Source organism: Periplaneta americana, chromosome 1 (genome assembly GCF_040183065.1).
Source record: "Periplaneta americana isolate PAMFEO1 chromosome 1, P.americana_PAMFEO1_priV1, whole genome shotgun sequence".
NCBI lineage: Eukaryota > Metazoa > Arthropoda > Insecta > Blattodea > Blattidae > Periplaneta > Periplaneta americana.
The window spans coordinates 53,865,001-53,892,560 of NC_091117.1; the positions used below are offsets into that span (position 1 = coordinate 53,865,001).

Genomic DNA, 27,560 nt, shown 5'->3' on the forward strand with positions numbered 1-27,560 from the left:
TGGTAGTGGTCCTAGGATACAACGGTGCGACTGGATCCCCATGGACAGCCGCAATATCTGCTATTCAACAGGGAAAAGAAATAATCTCCAAAATTGAGCTTATAAGGAAAGCATTTGGTAAGACCAGCGGACAGTGATCCCAATGCGAATCTAGGGATAAAATTATTAGCAACAGCGTTTGCCTGCTGATTCAAAGCTGTGCTCGGACGTGGGTTCGATTCCCGCTTGGGCTAATTACTTGATTGGGTCTTTCCGAGGTTTTCCCAACTTAAAATGAATGTCAGGTAATCTATGGCGAATCTTCGGCATCATCTCGCCAAATACTGTACTATATCGCTATGACCAAATAACCTAGTAACTGATATAACGTCATTAAATAACCAAATAAAATAAAATAAGATAGCCTATCTTGCACCATAAAGAAAGAAAATATTCAAAATAGTGTAATTCCATATCTAGTTTTTAAATTATGATTATTAGTTACGACTAGGCTTAGGATCCGGGACACTTTAGCATCTAATGTACGCAAAACTTGACTGTAGAGTTCCTTGAACATGATAGACATACTGTGAATGTAAATAACGACATCGATGTGCTTCGTTATAACCTACTGTTAATAGCATAATCTAGTGACGGTGAAAAATGAAGTAGGAACAAGGCTGCGGGACAGAGCGGCACGGCAAGGGAGAGAGCTGTGGGCCCGGCGCGGAGTGGAGGGGACTGACGTAAGGAAACGTCTGGAGGCCGAACGTTGTGGAGGCCCAGAAAGTTCGCGAGGCAGAACAATCGAGAACGTGTGGTTTAATAAATAAAAGCGCGAGCAGACTTCGAGTTCAGTTTAGTTTGTCAGGTGTGAGAGAGCTAGCTAGTCTTCAAGCCTTGGAGCGAAGTGAACCTGTGTTCGACGTGCAGTGAACTTGAGTAGGTCCGCAACTGTGGCAGCGTCCAGGCGAGTGCGGCGTATCCGGAAGTATTGGGTTCGAAATGCAGTGAACTTTATCTGGAAGTCTTGGGGTTCGATGTGCAGTGAACTGTGTCTGGAAGGCTTGGGGTTCGATGTACCGTGAACTTGAGTGAGTGAGCTAGAAGAACTAGCCAAGGCGAACAGACTGTGAACTGAGAACTGACAGTTTTGTTTTGTACATAGTGCTTTGTGAACATTAGTTGAAATTAGTACATTGTTGTTCTTCTCAATAATACACGTGAATTGTCATTGTCGTTCGGTGGAGTGCAATAACGATTACTATGTTGCTGTATTGAGTAGAATACCCATTGTTGACGGGTAAATAAAAGTCACATATTATTGAATAAAAGTTACAATATGGATCATATGAGGAAACATATAGGACGGCAGAAAATAGGAAAGATTACAGAATGCTGGGTTTGCGGTGAAAGACCTGCCCTTGGCCAGAATACTAAATGAATATAATATAATATAATATAATATAATATAATATAATATAATATAATATAATATAATATAACGATTCAGATTAAGCTAAAGTATTTTATATTTCGTAGTCCTTTTCGGCGTGGTATCTGTAATTTCTTTATTATTGAGAAGACCTACCGCTATGTAGCATCCATTTTTATCTGAACACCTGAACACCTGAAAGTTGACTGGCAAAATACAGTTCTGTTTTAGTTTTTTCTTCGACAAAGAACTGTTATTATCTGTGCTTTCGTTTTCCAACTACATTGATTAAATAGTGTTCTTTGTCTTCCGATATAATTTGATGTAGGCAGAGTATATATAACTGTAATTTAAAATGCTAGACCAAACAATTTTAGAATTTATAAAACACTTATATTACCGGTTGTTCTGTATGGTTGTGAAACTTGGACTATCACTTTGAGAGAGGAACAGAGGTTAAGGGTGTTTGAGAATAAGGTGCTTAGGAAAATATTTGGGGCTATGAGGGATGAAGTTACAGGAAAATGGAGAAAGTTACACAACGCAGAACTGCACGCATTGTATTCTTCACCTGACATTATTAGGAACATTAAATCCAGATGTTTGAGATGGCCAGGGCATGTAGCATGTATGGGCGAATCCAGAAATACATATATAGTGTTAGTTGGAAGGCCGGAGGGAAAACACCTTTGGGAAGGTCGAGACGTAGATGGGAGGATAATATTAAAATGGATTTGAGGTAGGTGGGATATGATGATAAAGACTGGATTGATCTTGCACAGGATAGGGACCGATGGCGGGCTTATGTGAGGGCGGTAATGAACCTCCGGGTTCCTTAAAAGCCATAATTAAGTAAATAAGTAAGAAAGACCAAACAATAGAAGAGATAAATGCGTATTGATGGGTTGTTTTTCAGAACTCGTAATCGATGATGAAGATACGAAAGTGCTGAAGAGCATCGAAGAGGTGACAAGCCAGCTGGATGCAATGAGACTGGAGCAGCATGCCATGACCGCCTCCATGATTAACACCCTATTGCGCGATCTGCCGCAGCTAATGCGTCTGGAGTACAGACTCGAGAAACTTGCAGACTATATGAGCAAGATTGACATTGCACACTTACAGCTCAAAAGGTGACTTCTCTATTCTGTTCATTAAGAGAAGACATGATCTAAGCATGTCAATTTCTGTGACTCATGTACCAATCCATTTCACCAATGCAGCATAATAATCTGTTGAATTTTAACCGATCAGAGTTATCTAACACCGACATATTGTCGATTTCATATTGTCACTTTTGCCTTGTCGCAGTTGTTTCCACAAATTAATGAGGAATACCATAACATATTTATCAGTAAACTCAGAAATAATTAATTAACATCAATTTCCTGAGCATCGAGTATAAGCCTACCCAACAAATTTACTTTTACGGAATATCAGTTACATAATTGTACATTAATACTGGATTCCAGATAAGAACAATATTCAGGTAAACAAAAGGATGGAGCTTTGCCACCTCCCACACCGTCGTATCGCGTCGCGCTTATACTCCTATTGGTTGGTGGTGTTAGTGATGAGTAGGGGGAGGATGTTGATGAAAAGTCATCTTCTTATTTTTGACATTAGGACAATGCCTATTAATATAGAAATCATTTCTATGTCAATATTAACATAAAAAGTAATTTCTTATATTGCATTTTTTGACGTTTTTGAACTAATAGGTTATCTTTATATTTTTCGGCATTTTTTGGTCATTTTTAATACCTTTAAGAATCATTTGGAATGCATTTTACTTTCTTCTTTACCGATAGGTCTGTTAAATCATTTTCTAACCAAATAGGTCGGTAGTAATTACCCACTGAAAAGTGAATAACAGTGAAGTTTGAGTTTTATAGTTTGGAACAGACTCTAAAGTCCATCCCTCATTCCACTGAAGGCTTCACTTCACACAACGGAAGTAATATAAAATGCTTGACAGCAGCTTAATTCCAGTGAGGACTTTGACCGCTACTGTTCTTTTGTCGGTACGACCCCACCGTGTAAGAAGATAACTTACTGCAAAATTTGCAATAGAGTTTGCCATTCATAACAGAAAAAACTTTCTCACCGTATTCGGGGATATATTTGCTCAGATTACAGGAAAGTTTTGTTTTCGCCTTCGACATTTTGACAATGAACACAGTGTGTCCCTGCAGTAAATCCACCTGTACAGTTGGCTCTCTGCCTTGTACATGGACGAGCCTCGTATTTCGTGTTGATGAAGAAGGAAGTCGGAGTTGCACTGAATGCTGACGGGAACATGGATTTTTGCAGATATATCAAATGGGGATACGATAACGTGACTGAGCAGGGGAAGTGGCGGATCGAGCGACATACTCTGGAAAATTTTGCAACTTGGGTGGTGTCGCATAACCCCTACTCGATATCGGGCCTTATGGACAGTATTCACCATCTCTTTGTACCTCAAAAATTCCGGAAAGAAGAGGAAAGATCGCCACTTTTAGGGCAAGGACTCTTCATACACATCAAAGACATCATGCAGGTAAAGGTTTGTTTTATGAAATTTACTTCTTTTGCACTTGTGAAACATGAATTCATACATTATATGTAGGTATATACATTATCCGACATTAATTTCATTTCCTTTCGATCAAATTATCAGAATCTAGAAGAGAAAAATCGTCGTTTTATGCAAACAAATATGAAATGAATTCAGAACAGGACTCCAGGTCTGGACTCAAGATTAGTTTCGTAACTTCGACAAACCTAATAATTAACAAAAGTCATATCAAAGTCGCACAGCTAATGCATTTCTTGACTAAGTAATTAATGTGAACTATTACCACTTAATAATTAATAATATTTACTACCTGCTTGTTTTCTAGGGGTTTTATTCTTTTATTCTGTTAATATTAACAAATTTTATGGCAAAATTATAATAATAGCAAAGCTACCATATAAATTTATCAGATCTCTGGTGATGGCTGAAACGAAAGTCGAAACTAGTCAACTAGGTAATATACCACTTAGTTTTTCATATTAACACAGAAAATCGTTTTATATTAACTACAGTGCGTTCGTAGCTCGGCCGGATCGTTATAACATAACCTAAATAATATAAACAAGTGTCAGAAAAGTTTTAATTAGGGATGATGAAATAAACAAGAAAACTTTTAATTAAGGATGATGAATAAAAAATGAACATGAATAATTTTAAAAGGGACAATTATTGAAAGTACAATTTTCAAATTTGAATGTTTTAGTGGTCCGGCCGAGCTACGAACGCACTGTATATTCTCAAGTAAGATAACTTTTTCATTTTGATGTTATTATACGTGTAGTATATAAGAGATACCGATAACACACAACGTGAACAAACATTATCCAATTAAAAAAAGTGTAAGAGGAATGAAATTATCCACTAGATGAAATGCTAATATCGGGACACAAAACTTTCAAATGAAGGTTCTTTTTACTATTTGTTGTTGTTGTTGTTGTTTAGTCAACTGTCCGAAGACAGGTCTGGACTCCACAAGTGACACCAACAAGACATCACTCATGAGGTAACTAGGTCAGAAGATAATGGGGTAGGGTGGTCAGTTCCTTTCCCCCACCATTGCATACATCAGACATCAGATGTATACAAACGAATTGTTATTCCTCTGACACATATTGTCAAGGGAGATATAGTGTCTGATAATATTACATATTATCCAGAACCTCAATCAGAGGTGTTGTACTATTTAAAAGATGTAAATAAAACATTAGTCACACATGCCACATTTTCATATATTGTAAATTGGATATGTCGGTATATAGTCTATTATTTTCTTATTTCAGGAATCAAAGACAAATATGTGCAATTTACAACAATCTCTTCAACAGCTGCTTTACAATCTGTACAACTCGGTCGCCATAACGGAGCTGAAGGGGTATGCCCTAATGCAGTTCTCATGGATGTTGTTACGTCTATATGACAAAGGTAAGTTCCTGAATAAACTCGGCAAAATGATGTGCTGCGTCTTCATTAGGGATGTGAAAAATAGCAAAAGTTCATAATGACTAGAGGGGAATATAAAACTCTTAAAAGTACTGATAAAAATTAATATAACTCCCATTTTTTTCATGAACATTTACTGGAATACAAATAGTGAATGAACAAGTACCTGTAGCATATCGAGATATGGACAAATGATTAAAAGAACAGAGTTGTTTTAAGATGTTGGATGTCTCTGGACAACATGATTAAAAAGAATAAAGTTGTTTTAAGATGTCAGATGTCTCTGGACAACATGATTAAAAGAATGGAGTTGTTTTAAGATGTCAGATGTCTCTGGGCAACATGATTAAAGAATAGAGTTGTTTTAAAATGCCAGAGGTCTCTGGACAACATAATTAAAAGAATAGAGTTATTTTAAAATGTCGGAGGTCTCTGGACAACATGATTAAAAGAATATAGTTGTTTTAAGATGTCAGATGTCTCTGGGCAACATGATTAAAGAATAGAGTTGTTTTAAAATGCCAGAGGTCTCTGGACAACATAATTAAAAGAATAGAGTTATTTTAAAATGTCGGAGGTCTCTGGACAACATAATTAAAAGAATATAGTTGTTTTAAGATGTCAGGTGTCTCTGGGCAACATGATTAAAGAATAGAGTTGTTTTAAAATGCCAGAGGTCTCTGGACAACATAATTAAAAGAATAGCGTTATTTTAAAATGTCGGAGGTCTCTGGGCAACATGATTAAAAGAATATAGTTGTTTTAAGATGTCAGATGTCTCTGGGCAACATGATTAAAGAATAGAGTTGTTTTAAAATGCCAGAGTCTGGACAACATAATTAAAATAATAGCGTTATTTTAAAATGTCGGAGGTCTCTGGGCAACATGATTAAAAGAATATAGTTGTTTTAAAATGCCAGAGGTCTCTGGACAACATAATTAAAAGAATAGAGTTATTTTAAAATGTCGAAGGTCTCTGGACAACATGATTAAAAGAATATAGTTGTTTTTAAATGTCAGAGATCTCTTGGACAGCATGATTAAAAGAATAGAGTTCTTTCAAAATGTCAGAGGTCTCTTGGACAACATGATTAAAAGAATAGAGTTGTTTCAAGATGTCGGAGGTCTCTGGACACCATGATTAAAAGAATAGAATTGTTTTAAGATGTCCGAAACCCTGGCTTAAAGTGTCAATCCAAACAATGCAAACATTTTGGAATTGTAGATATTTAATACTAAAAGCACGTTAGTAACTAAGTAAACTTTGGATATTGACGTCACTTTCACATATTCATGCGCTAATATGAATAATAATCAGGAACAAAGAGGTAGAACTTAAACTGAAAAGGATTCAATCCGGAATCGGAACTGGAATCCGGTGTGGCTTAGTGGATAAAGCGTCAGCACGTAAAACTGAAAACCCGGGTTCGAGACCCGGTGCCGGAGAGAATTTTTCTCCGTTCTGCACATTCTTCACAATATGGTAATGCAGAATTTCTGCACGGAAATATAATATGTACTTCGGTACATCATTGTAATAAATTAAACTAAACGCAATAATTTACTTACGCAGGTAACTTCACGGTTGAACCTGAGATGATGCGTGAACGCTACCAGGAACGAATAATTCAGAAAGTTGCTGCTTTAAAAGAAGCAATGAAAACTGCAGAACGTGATATGTGGCGATGTGATCCAGAACAATATTTTGAAGGGGAAACATATGTACAACTTACACGGCTATTACAGGGACACATTGAAAATGAAGTGGATATGAATAATATATCTACTTGCTCAAAGGACTGTGCTTATTACTCGTATGCCACGAGTCACGGATGCTATAACAAAAGGGTCTGTTCCAAACAAAAACAAACCTGCAATGGCACACTCAGAAACTGTCGATTCATTGACTCAGACATGCGGATCTGCCAAGAGGTGAGTTAATGTTTTAGTTTCTCATCATACAATGAACTATTACGTACTATAATTTGTGTAACTGGTTAACTTAACAATATCTGAATAATTAAAGTCACTTCTGTGAATATTAAAAAACGCTTAATTATAAGCAACTAGGCAAGTCGTACACTTAGGGACAAAAAGAGAGATTACAGGAAAGAAAAACTGAATGAGGTAGAAACAAATACGAGCAGTAAGAAAAAAAACATAAAGGAATTTTAGAAAGGATATTAGCCAAGGGTAAACGCGATCAAGGATGAGAATGGTGACTTGCTTACAGACTCTCATTTCATGGAAAACAATTATGGACAACTACTAAATATACATAGGCCAAATAGAAATGATCGGGAGGATACTCAAATACAAACTGCTTAGCCATTTATACCCGAATTGAAGTCAAAATTGCGATAGAAAATCTGAAAAAGTATGTCTCCAGGTATCGATCAAATTCCAACAGAAGTACTACAAGAGGGTGGAAACGCATTATCTAGTGAAATTTATAAGCTTCTACTTGCTATTTGGAAAAAGGAAATTGTACCAGAACAATGGAAGAAGTCCATAATTTTACCTATCTTTAAGAAGGGGGACAAGACAACTGTAGTAATTTTCGCGGAATATCACATTTATTGACGTAGTACAAAAGTTTGTCCAATATTCATTTGAGAATATTAACTTCTGCATGGTTGTGATTGATTTGTTGATTTACGTTTTATTGATTGACTTGTTGATTTATTTTTTATTGATTGATTGATTGATTTTCTGATTTATTTTTTATTGATTGGTTTGTTGATTTATTTTTATTGATTGATTGATTTGTTGATTTATTTTTTTATTGATTGATTGATTTGTTAATTTATTTTTTATTGATTGATGTATTTGTTATTGATTGACTTATTTTTTATTGACTGACTGATTTGATTTATTTTTCTACTGATCGATTGATTTGTTGATTTATTTTTCTATTGATTGATCTATTTGTTATTGATTTATTTTTTATTTATTGATTTGTTGATTTAATGTTTTTTTATGGATTGATGTATTTGTTGTTGATTGATTTATTTTTATTGATTGATTGGTTGATTTATTTTTTATTGATTGATGTATTTGTTATTGATTGATTTATTTTTTATTGATTGATTTGTTGATTCATTTTTATTGATTGATTTATTTTTTATCAATGGATTTGTTGATTTATTTTTTATTGATTGATGTATTTGTTATAGATTGATTTATTTTTTATTGATTGATTGATTTGTTGATTTATTATTTAATGATTGATGTATTTGTTATTGGTTGATTTATTTTTATTTATTGATTGATTTGTTGATTTATTTTCTATTGATATATTTGTTATTGATTGATTTATTTTTTTATTGATTGATTGATTTGTTGATTTATTTTTTATTGATGTATTTGTTATCGATTGATTTATTTTTATTGATTGATTGGTTTCTTTTTTTATTGATTGATGTATTTGTTATTGATTGATTTATTTTTTATTTGTTTATTTATTCGTTTGTCTATTTGTCTATTTAATTATGTACGTTTCTGTGTATATATTTATCTGATTACCTATTTACTTACTTTTTTGTTTGTTTGTGTTCATTCATTTGTTTGTTCATTCATTCGTTCAATCAATTCATTCATTCCTTCATTCAAATATAGTGGTACTTGCCATTGTGCATAAAATACAGATAAATCAACACAATATAATCAAAATTATGGAATGAAAATGTTTGCTCTTTCTTCCCAATATCTATCATACAGTATAGTAGAGCGGGGTCTCTGGCTCTGTAATATGTGATCCCTGTCTATGTTGATGTTTGTATTGCAAAGTGGGCAGTTGGGGCTTTCATAAATAAATTCCAAATCGGAAAAGTGAGCCACAAGGCAGTCATCCATATTCAAACAAAAGTAAGCAACAACTTTTTTGGATATATCTGGGGTGTGGTGTAGACTGTGTTTCTCCATTGTTTTTCTTGTGTTTGGGTTTTTAGTTAATTCTTGAAGTCATTCTTTACTATTACGTGATGATGATGATAATAATAATAACAATAAGTGAGCACTCATCTGTTAATTTACCTAAGTGGGTTAGAGTCTCTATTAATTGTCTCTGATAACAAAGACAACATTAGTAAGCAATATCCTCAAAAGCAGTTTACTACGACTGTATCTAGTGTTTCAGTGTTGTTGTTTACCCACTGTACGAAGACAGATTTGAAGCTCATAAGTGACACCAATGCGGCATCACTCATGAGGCAACTAAGCCAGAACATAATGGGGTAAATGGCCAGTTCCTTATCCCCTTGTTTCGGTGTGTAGTTCTGTTATTCTTTGTATGCACAAATAGGAATTCTTTCAGTTCATTGTAAGTTTGATTTGATTTTTTGTTCTTTGTATATAGGGCAGTCAAAGTGGTAGACGCTACAATTGGATTGAATATGAGAATGGGCGTATTCTTGGAAAGAAGTCATCATGTAAGAGAGATGCAACAAGAGTGGACAGTTGGTGGCGATGGATATTTTGGCATTGCTCCTACTGCTTCTGTTTGTGTGATGAACAGGGACCTAAGTCTGATCGTTATTTCAACTTACGGGAAGTCAAGGCAGATGTTGCTAACAACAAGTAATTCCATTAATTGTAAACCTATTCATTAGTATTGCGTCCCGCGCCGTGGCGTCGTGGTCTAAGGCATCCTGCCTAGAACTCGCGTTACATAATGCACGCTGGTTCGAGTCCTTATGGAAGAAGAAATTTTCTCATTAAATTTCGGCCAGTGTATGGGACCGGTGCCCACCCAGCATCGTGCTGCACTTGGGGAGCTATGATAGGTAGCGAAATCCGGTTGCAAAAGCCAGCTATAACGGCTGGGAGGATCATCGTGCTAACCACACGATATCTCCATTCCGGTTGAATGATCGTCCACCTCTGCTTCGTCATGTGAGCGTGAGGCCAGCAGCCGGCTGGTCTGTCTAGGCCCTTCACGGACTGTAGCGCTACGGATTATTATTATGTTATTCATTAGTATTATTTTTTAAATACTACACTAGGCGCATACAATATAATTTCATGTCTTAACACATTATTATGGAGAAGAATATTACAAAATTAATACCGGTATGTATTTACCTTGTTATTTCTTCATATTTTATTAACATAGGCTATCTAAAATGAATAAATAATAAAATAAAATAAATAAATGACTAAAAAATAAAAATAAATTAATAAATAGACAATAAATAAATAAATAAATAAATAAATAAATAAATAAATAAATAAATAAATAAATAAATAAATAAATAAATAAATAAATAAATAAATAAATAAATAAGTACATGGAAGACTGGATATATGAGTTGGTGGGTGAATGAATGAATGAATGAATGAATGAGTGAATGAATGAATGAACGCATGAATAAATAAATAAATAAATAAATAAATAAATAAGTAGCTAAGTAAATAAGTAAATGAATGAATGAATTAATTAATTAAATGAATAAATAAATAAATAAATAAATAAATAAATAAATAAATACATAAATAAATACATGGATGGGTGCGTGGGTAGTTGGGTGCGTGAGTGTGTGTATGTGGATGGGTGGATAAATAAATAAATAAATAAATAAATAAATAGCTAAGTAAATAAACAAATAAATGAAAATAAGTAGATACATAAATAAAAACAAACAAACAAGTAAGGATTTGAAGACTAATGCTTTACTTTTAAGGATCATGATGAGAAGTTACTTTAGGTTTCTTGCTCAAGTGACTAATTTAAAGATAATTCCCACTTCTCACTTATTTATACTGATGCTCTGTTAACGGAGACATTAAAGCGAGTCTAAATACGTATAACGCAAAAAATAATTTATTATTATTATTATTATTATTATTATTATTATTATTATTATTATTATTATTATTATTATTATTATTATTATTATTATTATTATTATTGCAGGGTAGTAACTGGACTGCGTTTTGTGAAGAAAAACAGAGTAATCCATCTGCAGATTCAAGAGGCAGGACTGTTGCCACGTGGAGGTATCAACATGACTTCAATGCAATGGCGACCTGTTGATGACTACAGGATATCAGATTCTGATGTCTATGATATAAAAGACTATCACACTCTTAGCTGGAAGAAGAGAGCTATTGATCTGGATGATCTGGTAGCTCCTGAAGGATACGTGTTGACAGGTAAGCAGTCAAGAGCAATGATGGGAAGAAATTACGGATTACGAGATCTGATCAACTATCTCATTGAAGAACTAATTAATTTATCATTATTATGCATAAAAATACCAAGAAAAATCGTAAGGTGACATAGATTATTGTACCAGAAATTATCATAATGAAATTTAAGCTTGTAAAACACAACAAATGAATGTGTGAATGGATGAACGAATGAACGAACGAATGACTGAATGGAAATGTATAAGTTTTCACAGTAAAAAGACTTTATCTTTCTTTAGGATTGAATATTTTATTAGAAGATATGATAGATAAATTAGAATGAAAGCTTGGAATAATGTTTTATCGTCATTAGGCTTGTAATGTTGGGGATCGATAGAGTGCGTTACGGTGGTTTCAAGTTTAGAATCCGTTTACCAGTCACTACCATAGAACGCGTAAACAGTGTACCTGCTGAATAATAATGCCGAAGGTTAATGTTTCTCAGGAGCATATTTTTGCAGCGGAATTTGGTGAGGTATTGAAGATGTGAGTTGTGCATTGTAATTGTAATTGTACGGATCCTGAAGGAAAGGGAGAAACTCAAAGCCACGAATAATTAAATGATTATTCTTCTGCACATAACGAAAGGTACGTAAACATTTTGTTTGTAATGCTATGTAGCTTATATTTAGGCCTACTTTTAGAGCTGTCCAGATTTGTTTATGTGCATCTTGTTATTCCCGTAATCGATCGCAAAACCAAGCCAATGTCCTCGAAATAGCTCATGTCCCTGGCCTATGTATCATGCTGCGGTCAACATTTGTAATCGCTCTCCAACATTACAAGCCTAGTCATCATTACAATGAAAGAGTAAAAACATTGAGCAACTACCATATGACATACCTGATTCATGTTTTATTTTAAGATAATATTTCATCACATATTATATCAGTTGGTTAATTTAATCTGAGTATGAAGCTGAAAATGATAGCGAGTCTTTGTGTCTCATAGAAATGAAAACTACAACCTTAAGAACAAGCGGTCACTGAAATGCTTGCAAGAAAAATTCTTACAAGTCAAAGTTTATAGTAAAATCTAAAAGAATGCAAGAAGGTTGACAATTCCGCAATCAATGCATTTATTTGCACTATTTGCAGGTGTGCGTTTCAGACTAGTGGAAACGCATCTGAATTTGGAAATCATGATCACTCCCTTAAATTTCACAGCTGGTATTCTAGACAAACCTCACCAGAGTAGCATATGGAACGGGAATTACAACACTGAAGACTCTCTTCATGAACCCCGGTATGTAAGCAAATTATGTCTTGTGCTTATAATTGATAAACAGGAGAAGTTTTTATAATGTATTTCCTTCCATTTCACATCTCCTTTAGGTAAGTCGCTGTACGGTAAACGATATCTCTTCACGCAGAGTTTAATTTTAATATCTTCTAGCTAAATGACCAACTCTCGAAATGATTATATTGGAGTATAAAGTAATACTTGTTTTTGTACATAAGCATTATAAACAGTCTTTATCGTTAATGTAAATCGCATATAATATGCACATTATAGCATTACTGCAATATAAGTGTGTTCAGTGGGATTTGCGGGAACGAGGAAAAGTTTGAAAAGACGAGATGAAGTCGAGACTTTTCAATTTCCGAGTTTCTGTAATATACTTAACACACATGTATTGCATACTATTTTTGGACGATCGTCATTTAAATAAAACAATATATGAAACTGTGTATTTTTATAAATAAAGGCTCCATTTGTTTCTAAAGAATCTTCCGATAAGAGTGTCCTACTTTTAACATACAGGGTGGACCGCTCGAATGTACCTAATTTCAATTGTATGTGATTGGTAAACGGTTGAAGATAGAAACCTACAGTAACGTTTATATGAAAGGAAAAACTCAACAAGTTTCGATATGCACATCACCATATCTCTACGTGAGCTCCAGCTGTCACTGTGACAATATCGAGGCGATGAACGATTTCTTGCCAAGCACGTTGGAGCATGTCTTTTGGAATGCTCTCAGTAGCCTCTATGATGCGCTCCCGAAGATCACGAAGCTCTCTAACTGGGATGGCGTACACTTTATCTTTGACGTAGCCCCAGAGAAAGAAATCGAGCGGTGTTAAATCCGAAAATCAGGATCAGCGCCGAAACGGTCTAGCATCGTATTGGCGAATTCCACTCGTTTGGGTTTGTCACCCGGCTTCAGACGTTGCATTAACTGCACTTTGTATGCGTACAGTTTGAGACGTTTGTGGACAATTCGTTGCAATGTTGATTTTGGTACTTGAAGTTCCCGCGAAGCTCTTCTTAATGACTTCCGCTGGCTTCGCTCATACGCGGCTTGAACATTTGCAACTATTTGCACCACCATGCTTCTTCAACACCTATCCTGTAGCTAAAAATGTATCGTGCCACTTCTTAATGCTTTTAGCAGTTGGAACATCATGGTTAAACACCCGCCAATACTCCCTTTGTACTCTAACAATGGATTTAAACTCCGCATACCACAACACAGTTTGCGCTTTCATCTGCGGTGTCGCCATTTTGATAATCGATACAATCTACGAAAAGAAACCGTGTCTGCGCACCATCTACCGACAGGATTCCAAACTTGTTGAGTTTTCCTTTCATATAAACGTTACCGCAAGGTTCTATCTTCAACCGTTCACCAGTCACATACAATTGAAATAGGTACATTCGAGCGGTCCACTCTGTATAACAGCTGCCGTGTTTATGAAGCTATAGCAGTCATATTTTTTCCATGGTTACAGTTACTGACAAATAATCATGGAACGTTACAGCATTCCACAATGCGTATAAATTATTAAAATTTATTATTACGAAACAGTCATTCATTCGCCAAATATTCCGTGCTTTACGTGAAGTGTACGGTGTGTGTAAGACACCGGGCTATGATTAGGGATTATTTTTGGCCTCAATTTGAAGGTATGGATCTCAGAAACGTCTCGTTTCAGCAAGATGGCGCCACGTGTCATACTGCTCACGAAACAGACGACCTTCTGAGGGAGAAACCGCGGTGGCCATTTAACTGACGTTCTCTTCCATACGTAATGGCATTAAGTGTGCTTCAAAATAATAGCAACTAAATAAATAAACCTTTTTCGTTTATACAATTTATTTCATTTCAAACGCGTGACACTCTTATTGGAAGATCCTTTACTTACCGCACTAGTGCGGTGAGTATTTTAGTGCGGTAAGCAATTTTATTAGCCTATAACATTAATGATTTCATTTGTTTCTATGAAAACTAGGGAACGTTCGGTATTGTCAACTTACGAAGCAACTAAATAGCAATCGTAAGTCGGGAAAAAGGCATAACTTTTATCATAAAGTTACATTATGAAACGATTTGCCAATGCTACAACATCATTGTTGTCATAGCAACCTCTTTCTTCATAGACCATGAAATCAAACTTCTCATTATTTTCTTATCATTTTTATTTTATAATGCTGTCGTATAAAATAGCGTATGAAACACAATTCCAGTATTAAGTACATTATAAACTTGTTTCATAATATACTGTTTTTGTAGCACGAACTAAATTAAGTGGATGTGAAAGTAATGTTGATCCTGAATTCAAATATGAGTCTATTTTTTTTCCATGACGCAAGCTTTTCAAGAGGCAGGTGTTTATAATTTCATAAAATTTAATACATGCATAATACTAAATAACACAACGCATAAACATAGGCTACATTCTGCATTATTCAGAAAATGTAATATGATTATTGTTTGCAATATTTCGTCTGTGAATAATCTGTCTTGATTATTCAATAATAATAATAATAATAATAATAATAATAATAATAATAATAATAATAATAATAATAATAATAATAATAATAATAATAATAATAATAATAATTCAGCCAGCATATTGGGATTCCATTTGCCATGATGTCTCTTTTACTCGTATGTTGTTAAAATCTCCTGGCGTAAAACAGTGGCGGCTCGTGCCGGATAAATTAGGTGAAGGTCAATAGAATTCTAGGTAATTTCCTGGAATCGTTATATACTCGTGACGTCGCGAATGCTTTTGTAACCTATACGATGGGCATATTGAATTAATGTAATATATTCACCATTTTCTTAAGTTTTATGAAAAGCACAGCATATAAAATAAACAAATTTTCAACATTTTCGGAAGCTACGTCCCCTTAATCCCGAAGAATTCACTGTCCCAACAAAACTTCCACACAATACATACCACAACATAATAAAACAACCACAAGTCCACATGACATAAAAAAGACAAAATCTAACACATTTTATACAACACATCAAATTAAAAGAGTACACAAGAAATAGGACCCATATCAAAATGCAAAATCACAATCATAACCGTAAACTGTATTCATATTTTAAATCAACTTCGGAACATGCAACTTCCAATATAAGCATACCTCTCCAGTAAAATCAGTAGCTACGATTAAATCAAAGCAGTATTCTGTTGAACAGAAAACTTACACTTGAACGGAAAAGAAAGGGGCATTAGTAATTTCATCTCTTACAAGTTCATTGATGCATTCAGAAATACAATCAATTATTTCATTTTGAATCGTTTTAGATTTCCCAGAAAGAACAGGCCTAATTTTTTCATAGTAATTTCTAATTTTCATAGGGCCAATGAAATGAGAGCCAATAATTCTTTGAAATTCCCCCTGTTCTGTGACGAAATACTCTCATCATGACAGCGAAAAGCCAACTCCTGCCTGCTTAGAAACAATACCGTATCGATTGCGGTGTGCATTACCAGTCTATTTAAACGTACGTTTTCATTAAATTGACTTACATATAACCTATAACTTTCCTTTAGTGCATCCGCAATGGTGTTCATGTTCTTCTGCAGTGCCTTTAATTGCAAAATACATTTAATGTGTTCAGCTGAACCTGCATGGCTGTAAAGACCGCGATTGACATTTCTGAAATCGCAAAATCCAGTTGAATTCCAAGCGGGTTTCTTGTTCCCCAGAAGAAGACAAGGCCAACAATATAACTTCTCGTTATAGTGACTCCCACAAAACCAGTTGCAATCGGCATATCACGAATCTTGAAACTGAATATTGTATGACCGACCACCACTTTTCACTTTTTTCATAGTTATATTAATGTGACTTGTTGTTCTGCAGTATTTTAAAATATCTTGCTTATCTTCTGCACACCAACGAGAGAACGGTGTCTCCAAAAGATTACACACTAAATCGTTTAACGGATTCATGTTTTCATCGCATTAATACACGTAGTATCACCTTCACACTTCGCTGCACTTGTCACAACAAAGAATACGTAAAGCGAAATCATTGGTCAGCGCGGGTCAAATGTACAACGTAGTTTCAAATGTTATGCCAACTTTCTTTATTACAGGGTACTCAAATTATTTCAAAATCCATAAAAAACATAATATTCAAGAGGTGCTAACGTTAAAAAATACCAAAATATATACTTTATATACTAAATTTAAACAATATTTAACTTCTTTACAGAATATTTTATGTTTTCTTATTTAGTTGCACCCTGATCCAATGTTTGGACGAGAGAGGGATTCTGTCTTTCAAGAATAGAGAAAGGAGATGAATGCCTGCTCCACAGACCCTCATAATAGCCTCGCAAAAGGGACCAGTAATTCATAGTAAGCAACTCGTTGTCATGGCAACCGGGTGTGTGTACTGAAGGCGAAAAGGAAAGTCTCATTCGGACCTTCAGCTGGTCTGCTAGCCACGTGGCCTGACTGGTGAGGGGTTCGTGTGAAGTGCTGCAGTGAACGTTAACTGAGCGGATTACGCCGAACAAGATATTAAAAAATAGAGCAAAATATGGTTTAGTGAAGAATTCATTTTATTTTAATTTCTTGATCAAATATATTTTATTAAAGCACGAAAAAAGGGGTGAAGGTGGCCTTCATGTACTTCACTTGAATAACCGCCACTGGCGTAAAAGCTCTCCATTCACTTCACCGACTGCCCCGAGATTTTCTCGGAAGAAGTCTATGTGCAAGTCGATGAAATGAATTTTCAAGGACGTAATACATTCAATATTTTTATAGGACCTGAGATCACTCACTATACTCCTCAGCCTTTTGATTTTCCAAAAAATTCGGAATTTTTTTAAATTGCCAGGCCGATTTTTGCACTTCATTTAAATGTTTCCCAAACTTGTAATCGTACATTAGTGCTCTTATTTGTGGACCCACAAATATTACTTCTTTTTAATTTTCTATAATCAATTGAAGGGTTCAGAGCCATAGTGGATCAAGCGCCGTTTATTAAAAACGGAGAAAGCAAGGGTTAAAGTTAAGTGAATACCACAGTTTAATGAAGATTGACATATCATTTAGTTTGAATGTGTATACTTTATATTACTTGCTATTTACTTCCATTGAATTATGGTAATAACTTCATTTTAACCCTTGTTTTCTACGGTTTTAGTAAATGGCGCTTGGCCCACTATGGTTCTGAACCCTTCAATTTTAGAAAATTCATGTCCCAAATATATGAATCCAGGCCTATTCTTATCCATTGCTTTGACAACATTTTTCATGAGTTCTACTTTGATATGTAGGCTAATGGAGGTAAACACACTTTTCCAAGATTCACTAATGGATATTTAACACATTTTTTGCCTAGGAACATGTGATTCACGTTTGGACCTTTCTCTTGTAATGTAGGCTCATGGTTATTATTTTCCTACAAAAAACAACAGTAATTTGTGAAGCCAAGCGCTATAACCTTCAAAATATCATGGTCATTCTATTCATATTTTTTATACTGGAGTTTTTTCAATAATAATTTCATGTCTCTTTCATGTTTGTAGCATGGGCCACAGGTACTAATGGAAATTTATTGCCATTATGCTGAAACGTAGTTCTCAAGTTAACTTTAGACGAATCAGTGAACCAACGTCTTTATAAAACACTAGACCAGTTTTTTTCTGAGAAATACTCTTTCAATTTAGAATGACAGTTATGAAAATAGTACAGTATTCTTTTATCTTTAAACTTTTAAAGACGAGCGACTTTTAGCTGCCAAGGTCGACTGCAAAAGGTCGTTATTATGAACCACTACTCGTGGAGATGCAGTCGACAATATACTTCAATGGAAAACGTCGTCTACTTTTCACACGAACGCTCAACTCGACGGCAGACCAACTGCTGCCGTTGTCAAGGAGTCGATCGTTTCTCGCGACCGGCGACAGCGTTTTGTCCTTCCACACGGACGACTGCAAACGCCGAAGCAGGCGACACGTAAATCTAGCTGGACAAAATTAATAACTTTTCTGATATTTAACAGAATATCACGAAACTTTGTACAGTAGTTACAAATTTCAAATTTATTTATTTAATACATTAGGTTTCAGCTATATTAGGCATTGCAGCCCGAAAGAGCACAAGCTCGTGCTTGGGACAAGTAACATGTTTGTTTTGTATACGAGCTCCCATTACGTTTGTGTAAAAAATTATCCCATTATAGAGGCTGAATTTAAACCAAATTATGAACTCTTCTCCTAGCCAACAGATTTTCATCAAACTTTGTTCAGCAGTTACAGGTAGCATATTTGTTTTGTATATAAACTCTCATTATATTTGTGTAAAAAAACTACCCCACAGTAGGGGGTAAATTTAGGTAAAATTAGTAACTTTTTGTATTTGTTTTGTACACAGTTGTGTAAAAGAAATTACCCCATTATAGGGTGAATTTAGACAAATTTAACAAGTTTTCCCCTATCTAACGGATTTTGGTCAAACTTTGTACAGTAGTTTGAAATAACATATTTGTTTTGTAATAAGAGTCAAAGGTTTCTCAGGAGTTAGTGGAATAAGCTTTTTGGCAACTGATATGTATGCTTTTTATATTTTTGTGGCACGCCTTGGTGTAGTATCTGTAATTTCCTTGACAAGATCAGCAGCATCTCTCTTTCCCTGATCTCTCAAGCTTATCGTGTAAGAAAGGGAAGTTCCTACTTGCTTTGGGACTCCAGTGAGTTTTTTTGTTGGTTATTTAACAACGCTCTATCAACTACTAGATAATTTAGCGTCGATGGGATCGGTGATAGCGAATGTTATTTGGCGAGATGAGACCGAGGATTCGCCATAGGTTACCTGACATTCGCCTTACGGTTGAGGAAAATCTCGGAAAAAACCCTACCAGATAATCAGACCAAACGAGAATCAAACCCACGCCCGAGCGCAACTCCGGATCGGCAGGAGAGCACCTCAACCGACTGACGCCGGTGGCCTGCATTAAGTTCCTAGCTTTCCTTCTCTCAGACCTTCCAGAAGGTCCAGAAAAAAGATTCCTTGGTCTGCACTGTCTCTTACTTTTTCCAATAGATTATCGAATAACACTGACACTCTAAAGTGCTGAAAAAATTTCATCTTCATCGACTCGAAGCCCGTGAAAAGCAGTAAAATTGGTCACACTGCGATCGTTGCGTAAGATTAGAATGTATCCAATATTTACTACGTTTAGGACGCCTATTTCTACGACGGAAAAGATGTAATAAAATAGTTCTTCCTCGACGTACATCATTATAATGTAAGTGAATAATGACACACCTTTTGCAGTCCATTTTCTGTCAGGAACGACGACACACGACGCTCGTATCTTTTTTTTTTTCTTCGCTTTTTCATATGAAATCTCTGTTTTTTTTTTCGTTTCTATTTTTCTGTTTTCCGTTTTCTGCTTTCTTAAAGTAGTACGTACACAACACCCATGCCCAAGGCGGGACTCGAACCCACAACCTATCGGACCAAGCGATAAAGACATGCCGTGCCCCTACCGCTTGAGCCATCCAGGTCGGCAATTGTGTTCATACTCTCGACTAAAGAGTCGCTCAAATCGGCTGCTTCTGCCGTCGAAGAGTGACTCATATCGGCGGCAGATCAACTGCTTTTGCAGTCGATCTTGGCAGCTAACAGTCGCTCGTGTGTAACGGAGTCTCCCTGTTGATATTTCGCGTCTTCCTCAGATCGATGGCAACTGTTCGAAAATCGCGTACTACGTTCCACTGCATCCTTTATTGACTTGAAAATCGCAGCACCGCAGATACCGTAATCCACCACGGTGACACCCGTCTGAGGGAGCTACATGCCAACTACTTATTTTATTTTATTTACATAACAGTCTCTGGACACTGAAATAGTGTAATAGACCTTTTCAAATACAAATTAAAAGTCAGAGTTAAAACATTATTGTACATTATAAAAAGACTTAGGCCTATTAATGAGCCAACTAGAGAAAACATTTCCAAATTCACCACTGCTTAAAGTAAATAAATATATGGGTATTTTATTAGACGCATTTATTGTCATTATTTCAAAATTGTTGCCGGTTTTTGTTAGTCGATATTTTGGTTAATGAAACATACTTAAATGCCTAGTATTATTATCATGACAATCTCTCATGACAATACTAGGCATTTAAGGTACAAATCATAAAAGATGCAAAATAATGATTAATAACAAATTAATAGAGCAGGTAAATAACTTCAATTATCTAGGATTCAACGTATCTTATTGTCAAAAGAACGATATAAACATAAAATTAAATAAATTTTATAACATGTGCGGAACAATAAGAATAACGTTTAAAAATAAAACACTAAAATCCACACAGTTAAAATTTTATAAAACAATGGCAGTATCAATGCTGACATATGCCTGCGAAAATTGGACACTTAACAGATCAAATAAAAGAAGAACAGAGGTAGCTGAAATGAAGTTCTTACGTTCAGTAGCAGGCTATACATTGTTAGATAAGAAATATAATGAAGAGATCAGAACGGAATTAAATATTTTTAACTTGACAGAAAGAATTCAAAGTCTAAGATCTAATTGGCTACAGCACATAGAAAGAATGCCACTCAACAAGCTTCCACTGATTTTACTCCACTACCAACCTAAAGGTAGAAGGAATGTTGGGCGTCCGATGACAAGGTGGAGAGACTCGATCTCTTGATGTGGAAACAGGCCTAAGGTCTAATTCCATGATGTGGAAGGAGAAGAAGAAGAAGAAGAAGACAATCTCTCCTAAAAGTGTGACTATTAAAATTGTGTTTGACATGCATTAATGATTCAAAAATAGTTAAGATCGCGTTAATAACTAAAGGACGACAATGTTCATGATAATGAGAATTGGTGATAATCCTGATTGTCTTTTTCTGTAATTTAAAAATATTGATGACATGAGTGCTGTTGCTCATAATAAGATACCACATTTTAAAACGCTGTTAAAATAGGCATAATAGACAGTCTCAGTGTATTTTAATGGTAAAATAATTTTTAAACTTTTTTGAAAGAAATGAAATCCTAGATAATTGCTTAATATGTTGTTCCCAAGTTAGCTTTATGTCAACCACAATTCCAAGCATGTTATATGAACGATTCGTTGAGCAAGTTGTAAATTAAATGTTAATGATTTTGTTTTATTTAAGACTAAACCATTAGATTCAAACCATTATTTAACTTCTACAATATAAGTCAGTGTTTCAATTTCAAGCAACTGGAGTTTTTTTATTGCGATTAAATATTGTATTGTCATCAACAGACATCGGATCCTAGGGCAAATGCCTATTTTGTTTCTTTAGGAGAAAAGTAAAAATAATTATTAATATTTGTGTTTCATGGATATTGAAAGGTATTCAAAGAGTTTTATAGTGCCCTAAAATGCCCTAAAACGGTTATTAGAGCCTAATTTGTTAATATTCGCCTAAAAATGCCTAATTCACTGTAAAGTTTCGCATTTTACTCTTACTTTTTATAATTTATACATGCATTCACTGCGAAATTTAAGCATTTAAAAAGTGGAAAGTTTGCTTCACACCGGCCATGAAACCATTGATAAAGGAAACAAAATGTTTTGAATCTCACGACACTCGCAATAGATTTCACCGAATTTAACATGTTTGGAGGCATAAATGCCGACAAAGAACCAACCTTAGTTTTGAAGCAGGCAACAATCACAACATGTGCTGCTACCGATTCAGAGATATACTATACTATAAAAATGACTGTTTTCGGTCTGAAACCGATTAGCTGTACTGCCCTTCAGAGTGTCATAAAATCACAATTTTTGGAGAAAGAGTGTTTTTGAAATATTTATGAAAAGTCGTAAAACTGCGAATTAGTAGAGTAAACCGTTACAAAATATTTAAAAGAATGGCCCTCCTAGTGTTAACACTACCGGGAAATGCAACAATAAGTGGAACTTTGTATTTTGCCCAATTGAATCTCAATAACAACGGTTCATTTGAATGCTCGTTAACAGTTGCTCTTTCCCTCACCTTATTTGTGTTGAGAAGTTTTGAGCGGTAGGACGTTTTCCTGTGAAGTTTAACGCGATAATGCCGAAAAATATAAGTGCAAAATCTACATTGATCCGGCAATGGCTAACAGAATATTCAGAATTCACTTATGATGGAAAAATAATATTCTGCAAGATTTGTAGCAAACAGGTATGTAACAATAGTTGAAATATATAAATTCTATTAATTTTAATGAGTAGGCCTATACTATTTATACATTGACTGAGCTATCCTGAGGTATAATTCTTTTTAAGACCACTACACTTTAACCTTTTAAATTCCGATAGTTAAAGTATTTGCAGGTCATTAAAATTTTGATTGTTCGAACCCACTAACTTTGTGATAGAAATACGGCAATACAACAATTAGGATTTTATTTTAATTCAGTTTACTTTACATTTTTAGATTTCGCAAGAAAAGAAGTGCCACCTAAAGCAGCATGTGCAAGGAGCGGCTCATAAGGCTAAAGCTCAGCAGAAAAATCAACTGCAACAAACTTTACTAACACAGCCTACTTCATCCAATCTCAGCAGCAATTTCTATGCTGATTTAACCAGAGCGTTTGTTGCTGCTAACATTTCCTGGAATGCAATTGAAAATCCGGTTTTAAGACAGTTTTTACAAAAATACTGCAAACAAAATATCCCATCTGAGTCGACCCTAAGAAAAAATTACTTAGACAGAATATACAATGAAACTTTAGCTTCCATTCGGGAGGATATAGGTGATTCTTACATATGGGTCTCTGTGGATGAAACCTCAGATCCTATGAATAGGTATATAGCAAATATGGTAGTAGGAAAACTTAGTCCTGATGGACCTTCGATTCCACACTCGTATGTGTTAAGGAACTTCCGAAAGTGAATAGCCAAGCCATTGCTTATTTTGTAAATAAAGGCCTACAGTCTTTATACTCAGGTAATATAGACGATTCTAAAGTTCTGTTGTTTTGTACTGATGCTGCCTCATTCATGGTTGCTGCAGCTCCACTTCTTAAAACATTTTATCCCAACCTCACGCATGTAACCTGTCTAGCACATGGCCTTCACAGGGTTTCTGAAACAATCCGGAATGAATTTCCTCTTGTCAATTCGTTTATTTCTAACACAAAAAAATGTTTTTGTAAAGCCCCATCCAGGATTTCAATATTCAGAGAGAACTTTCCAGATATCCCACTCCCACCTCAGCCGGTTGTTACACGATGGGGAACCTGGATTCAGTCAGTGGTGTATTATTCTAAGTATTTTAAAGAAGTGGTCACAGTTATTGATAAATTACCTGAAACTGATAGTGTAGCGTGTGTGAAAGCAGTGAAAGATTGTCTGAATGATTCACGAGTGAAAAACGATATTGCCTACATAACATCAAACTTTTCTTTCATACCTGCAAGCATTGAACAATTAGAACGTGAAAAACAATCTCTTTGTAGCCAAATAGCAATAGTAAAGGAAGCTCAAGTGAACATACATTCTGCTTTGGGCGAAACTGGGAAAAAAATTAAAAATAAGTGGGACAACGTATTAAATAAGAATGTAGGATTTTCATTGTTGGAAAAAGTATCAAGAGTGATATCGGGGGAAAGTGTAAATGTTCCAGTAAGTATTGATGTTTCTATTGTACCTAATTTAAAATTTGCGCCTCTCACATCAGTTTCGGTTGAAAGAAGTTTTTCTGCTTTCAAAATGATTCTCAGTGACAAAAGGCAAAGGTTAACTGTAGAGAATTTAGAAAAAATTCTGGTGGTGTACTGTGCAGATAATTATAATAAAGTCTGAGCATGGAACTGAATTTCAATAACTTAAAATGAGTAATCTTGATATCAATAATCATTATTTCATTAGTTTCAATATATTAAATTTGTGCAGCTCTGTTTATAAATATAATATAGTATTCTTTTTTAATGTTTAAACATACTTTTTTGTGCGTATTTTAGTGTATAACTAAAAATTTCAGTGAAAGAAATAAGTATGATACCTTGATGTGCCTAAAATGCCTATTTTCATTAAAATAGAGCCTAATTTTACAAATTTTGAGCTTATTTTAGGCGCCTAAAACTGCAGTTTTTAGTGCCTAAAAATCCGATGTCTAGTCATCAGCATAAAGCACTACGTCGGAGTGAATACCAAAACCGATATCATTAATAGCAAACAAGAACAAAATTGGCCCGAGTACTGATCCTTGTGGAACCATACTAAATATTCATTACATTAGATTTCTTATTATTAACCACAACATACTAGATCTCTGGTCTGCCATATTCCGCTGCGAAAGCCTCTACGCTTCCCTGGGATGTATGCAGCTCCCCCAGACAGACAACACCCCGTAGACAAAACATGGTACTATGTCTGCTGAATCTCCTGGTCGACCTGAAACTATTGAAGATGAGAGATGAAATTGAAATTAATGAAGACGAAATGAGTCCGAGGTCCAACGCCGAAAGATTTATAGTGAAGTTCTTGTTCCATTGAATGTCTCAATTCCTGGATATGTTTCTGTCAGAACTTAAAATTTCAGAGGGATAAGTAGTATCATTTTACCCTCCTAAGATGTTAGAGAGATATATAGTATAATCTTCACTCTCCTTCGTGGCAAAATTTTCAAGATGATAATTAATTTTAATGAGATGGAAGCACTTCAAAATCACTTTACTATAACAACAAAAATAAGAAAATTCGAACCTTTTCGAGAATCACACGAAACGAATGTTCTTTTTATTTGTGGTCCAAACACCACCATACTAATTTCAGAAGCAGCTTCAATATTGTCGAAGTTGGGCATTCAACGTGCTCTTTCGTGTTTTATATTTCATCCATTTATTTGTTTAGTGTTAATTTAATTTATTTGTTTTATAGTGCATGGTTTTGGCTTTTTGTTTATCCATCGAATTACGGCATTATTAACATTACTGTTATGCTATTGCTATGAAGAGATCTCTCACTAATTCCAAGATCACATATTTAATAGAAAACAAATAGGAGATAACGATAAGAACATAAATATATATGTGTATTTATATATTCCCTGGATAATGGATTGGATGAGGAGGACTGGTAGCTTGGCCATCCCGATCTCTTGACTTTTCTCCAAAAGACTTCTTTTTGTGGGGTTCAATTAAAGAAATCGTCTACCAGATGCGTCCAACAACAAGATACGAAAGAAAGAACTAGAAAAACCTGTCGAGCTCTCAGTAGTAATGAAGTCCTCCCGACCAACCCAGGAGATCATAGCAGTGTTTAGCATAGGGTAGTGGGCATTTTGAGCATGTATGAAGAGTGTTGTGTAAGAATGAGAGTTTCCAATATCACAACAACTGAGATACCTTATTTACAATTTATTTTTTTTTTTTTGTTATCATTGACTGTGAATATAGAATGAAAGTAAGAAAAAAAGAAGATTTAGTAAAAATTATTTATTTCTAAAAGTACTATCAAAAGATACCTTATACTTACACGATCTAGGTTCTCATTTTTTTTTCAAATGAGACCCCGGTTACTCCTATTTCCGATTTTATAGGTTTCGGTAACGATTTTTTTTTTCGCGAACACCCATTGTCATGTAGTTAAGTAGATATTTAATGTAAATTATATGTACATTTCAATGACACTATATTGCATTTTTTTTTCACCAAGGTAGAAATATAAGTAAATGTATAATACAAATCTGTTTTAGAAAACGACTGTACATCCCCAACCCAGAAGTGCCAACACTAACAAAAGAGGGTTCCGTTGTTGATTCAAGATCTGACCAATTCTTATTGTTTACACATTCTGATATTGATGCTGATGCGGCCCAAACTACTGTGCCATTCCTAGACGCGCAACCTGTAGCGCCTGAACCACCAACGCTACTTGCTGGAGCTGGAATTTACCACAAGGGACGTCCTGGCTATGGAGGATTTATAGGACTCAAAGTTGTGACATATGATTTCAATTCACATTTAAATGTTGATACTGAAGATTATGTTAACTGATTAAGATGTTGAAATCTTGTTTCCTCAAACAGTAGGATACATGTTATGCATCTGTTTCAGTAATTTATTATACAATTTAGGGCCTACATGTAAAAAGACAAATACTTGATCAAAACTAAAATTAAAACTGAATACTGGTCCAACCTTATGTAGCCTATATAAGTACAAATGGAGGATTGCAAAGGTAATTTTACAGCTTAGGCCTATCTTATGAAAATAAAATAGTACTTATTACAAACTCTACCACTTTTATCTTTGTTACACTAAAACTGCAAATTTTATTTGAATATTCTTCATTACTCAATTTATTTTCCAAAATAACTACAATATACTTCACATTCTATAATGATTACATGTTGCATTATTATTACTTACTTACAAATGGCTTTAAGGAACCCGGAGGTTCATTGCCACCCTCACATAAGCCCGCCACCGGTCCCTATCCTGAACAAGATTCATCCAATCCCTATCATCATATCCCACCTCTCTCAAATCCATTTTAATATTATTCTCCCATCTACATCTCGGCTTCCCCAAAGGTCTTCTTCTCTCAGGTCTTCCAATTAAACTCTATATGCATTTCTGGATTCATCCATACGTGCTACATGCTCTGCCCATCTCAAACGTCTGGATTTAATGTTCCTAATTATAGGTGAAGGATACAATGCGTGCAGTTCTGCGTTGCATAACTTTCTCCATTCT

At 34.9% G+C, this 27,560-nt stretch overlaps 1 protein-coding gene and 1 long non-coding RNA gene across 4 annotated transcripts in view; one reads left to right on the forward strand and one right to left on the reverse strand.

Annotated features, from left to right (window-relative positions):
• LOC138695827 (uncharacterized) overlaps window positions 1-27,101 on the forward strand; it is a 27,151-nt gene extending 50 nt beyond the window's left edge. Inside the window, exons 1-9 of one of the 3 annotated variants that reach the window (XM_069820096.1) lie at window positions 1-117; window positions 2,331-2,547; window positions 3,728-3,962; window positions 5,255-5,396; window positions 6,988-7,346; window positions 9,772-9,992; window positions 11,329-11,567; window positions 12,701-12,848; window positions 26,558-27,101. The exon at window positions 1-117 is cut by the window's left edge and continues 50 nt beyond it. In XM_069820096.1, coding sequence (XP_069676197.1) covers window positions 1-117; window positions 2,331-2,547; window positions 3,728-3,962; window positions 5,255-5,396; window positions 6,988-7,346; window positions 9,772-9,992; window positions 11,329-11,567; window positions 12,701-12,848; window positions 26,558-26,858 — 1,979 coding nt within the window. In that variant the 3' untranslated portion in view covers window positions 26,859-27,101. The remainder of the gene's footprint in view (window positions 118-2,330; window positions 2,548-3,727; window positions 3,963-5,254; window positions 5,397-6,987; window positions 7,347-9,771; window positions 9,993-11,328; window positions 11,568-12,700; window positions 12,849-26,557) is intronic. The other 2 variants (XM_069820104.1, XM_069820114.1) reach the window with 2 other exon arrangements.
• The window catches only part of LOC138695891 (uncharacterized), a 209,759-nt gene that overhangs the window by 7,910 nt on the left and 174,289 nt on the right, over window positions 1-27,560 (reverse strand). The window lies entirely within an intron of this gene.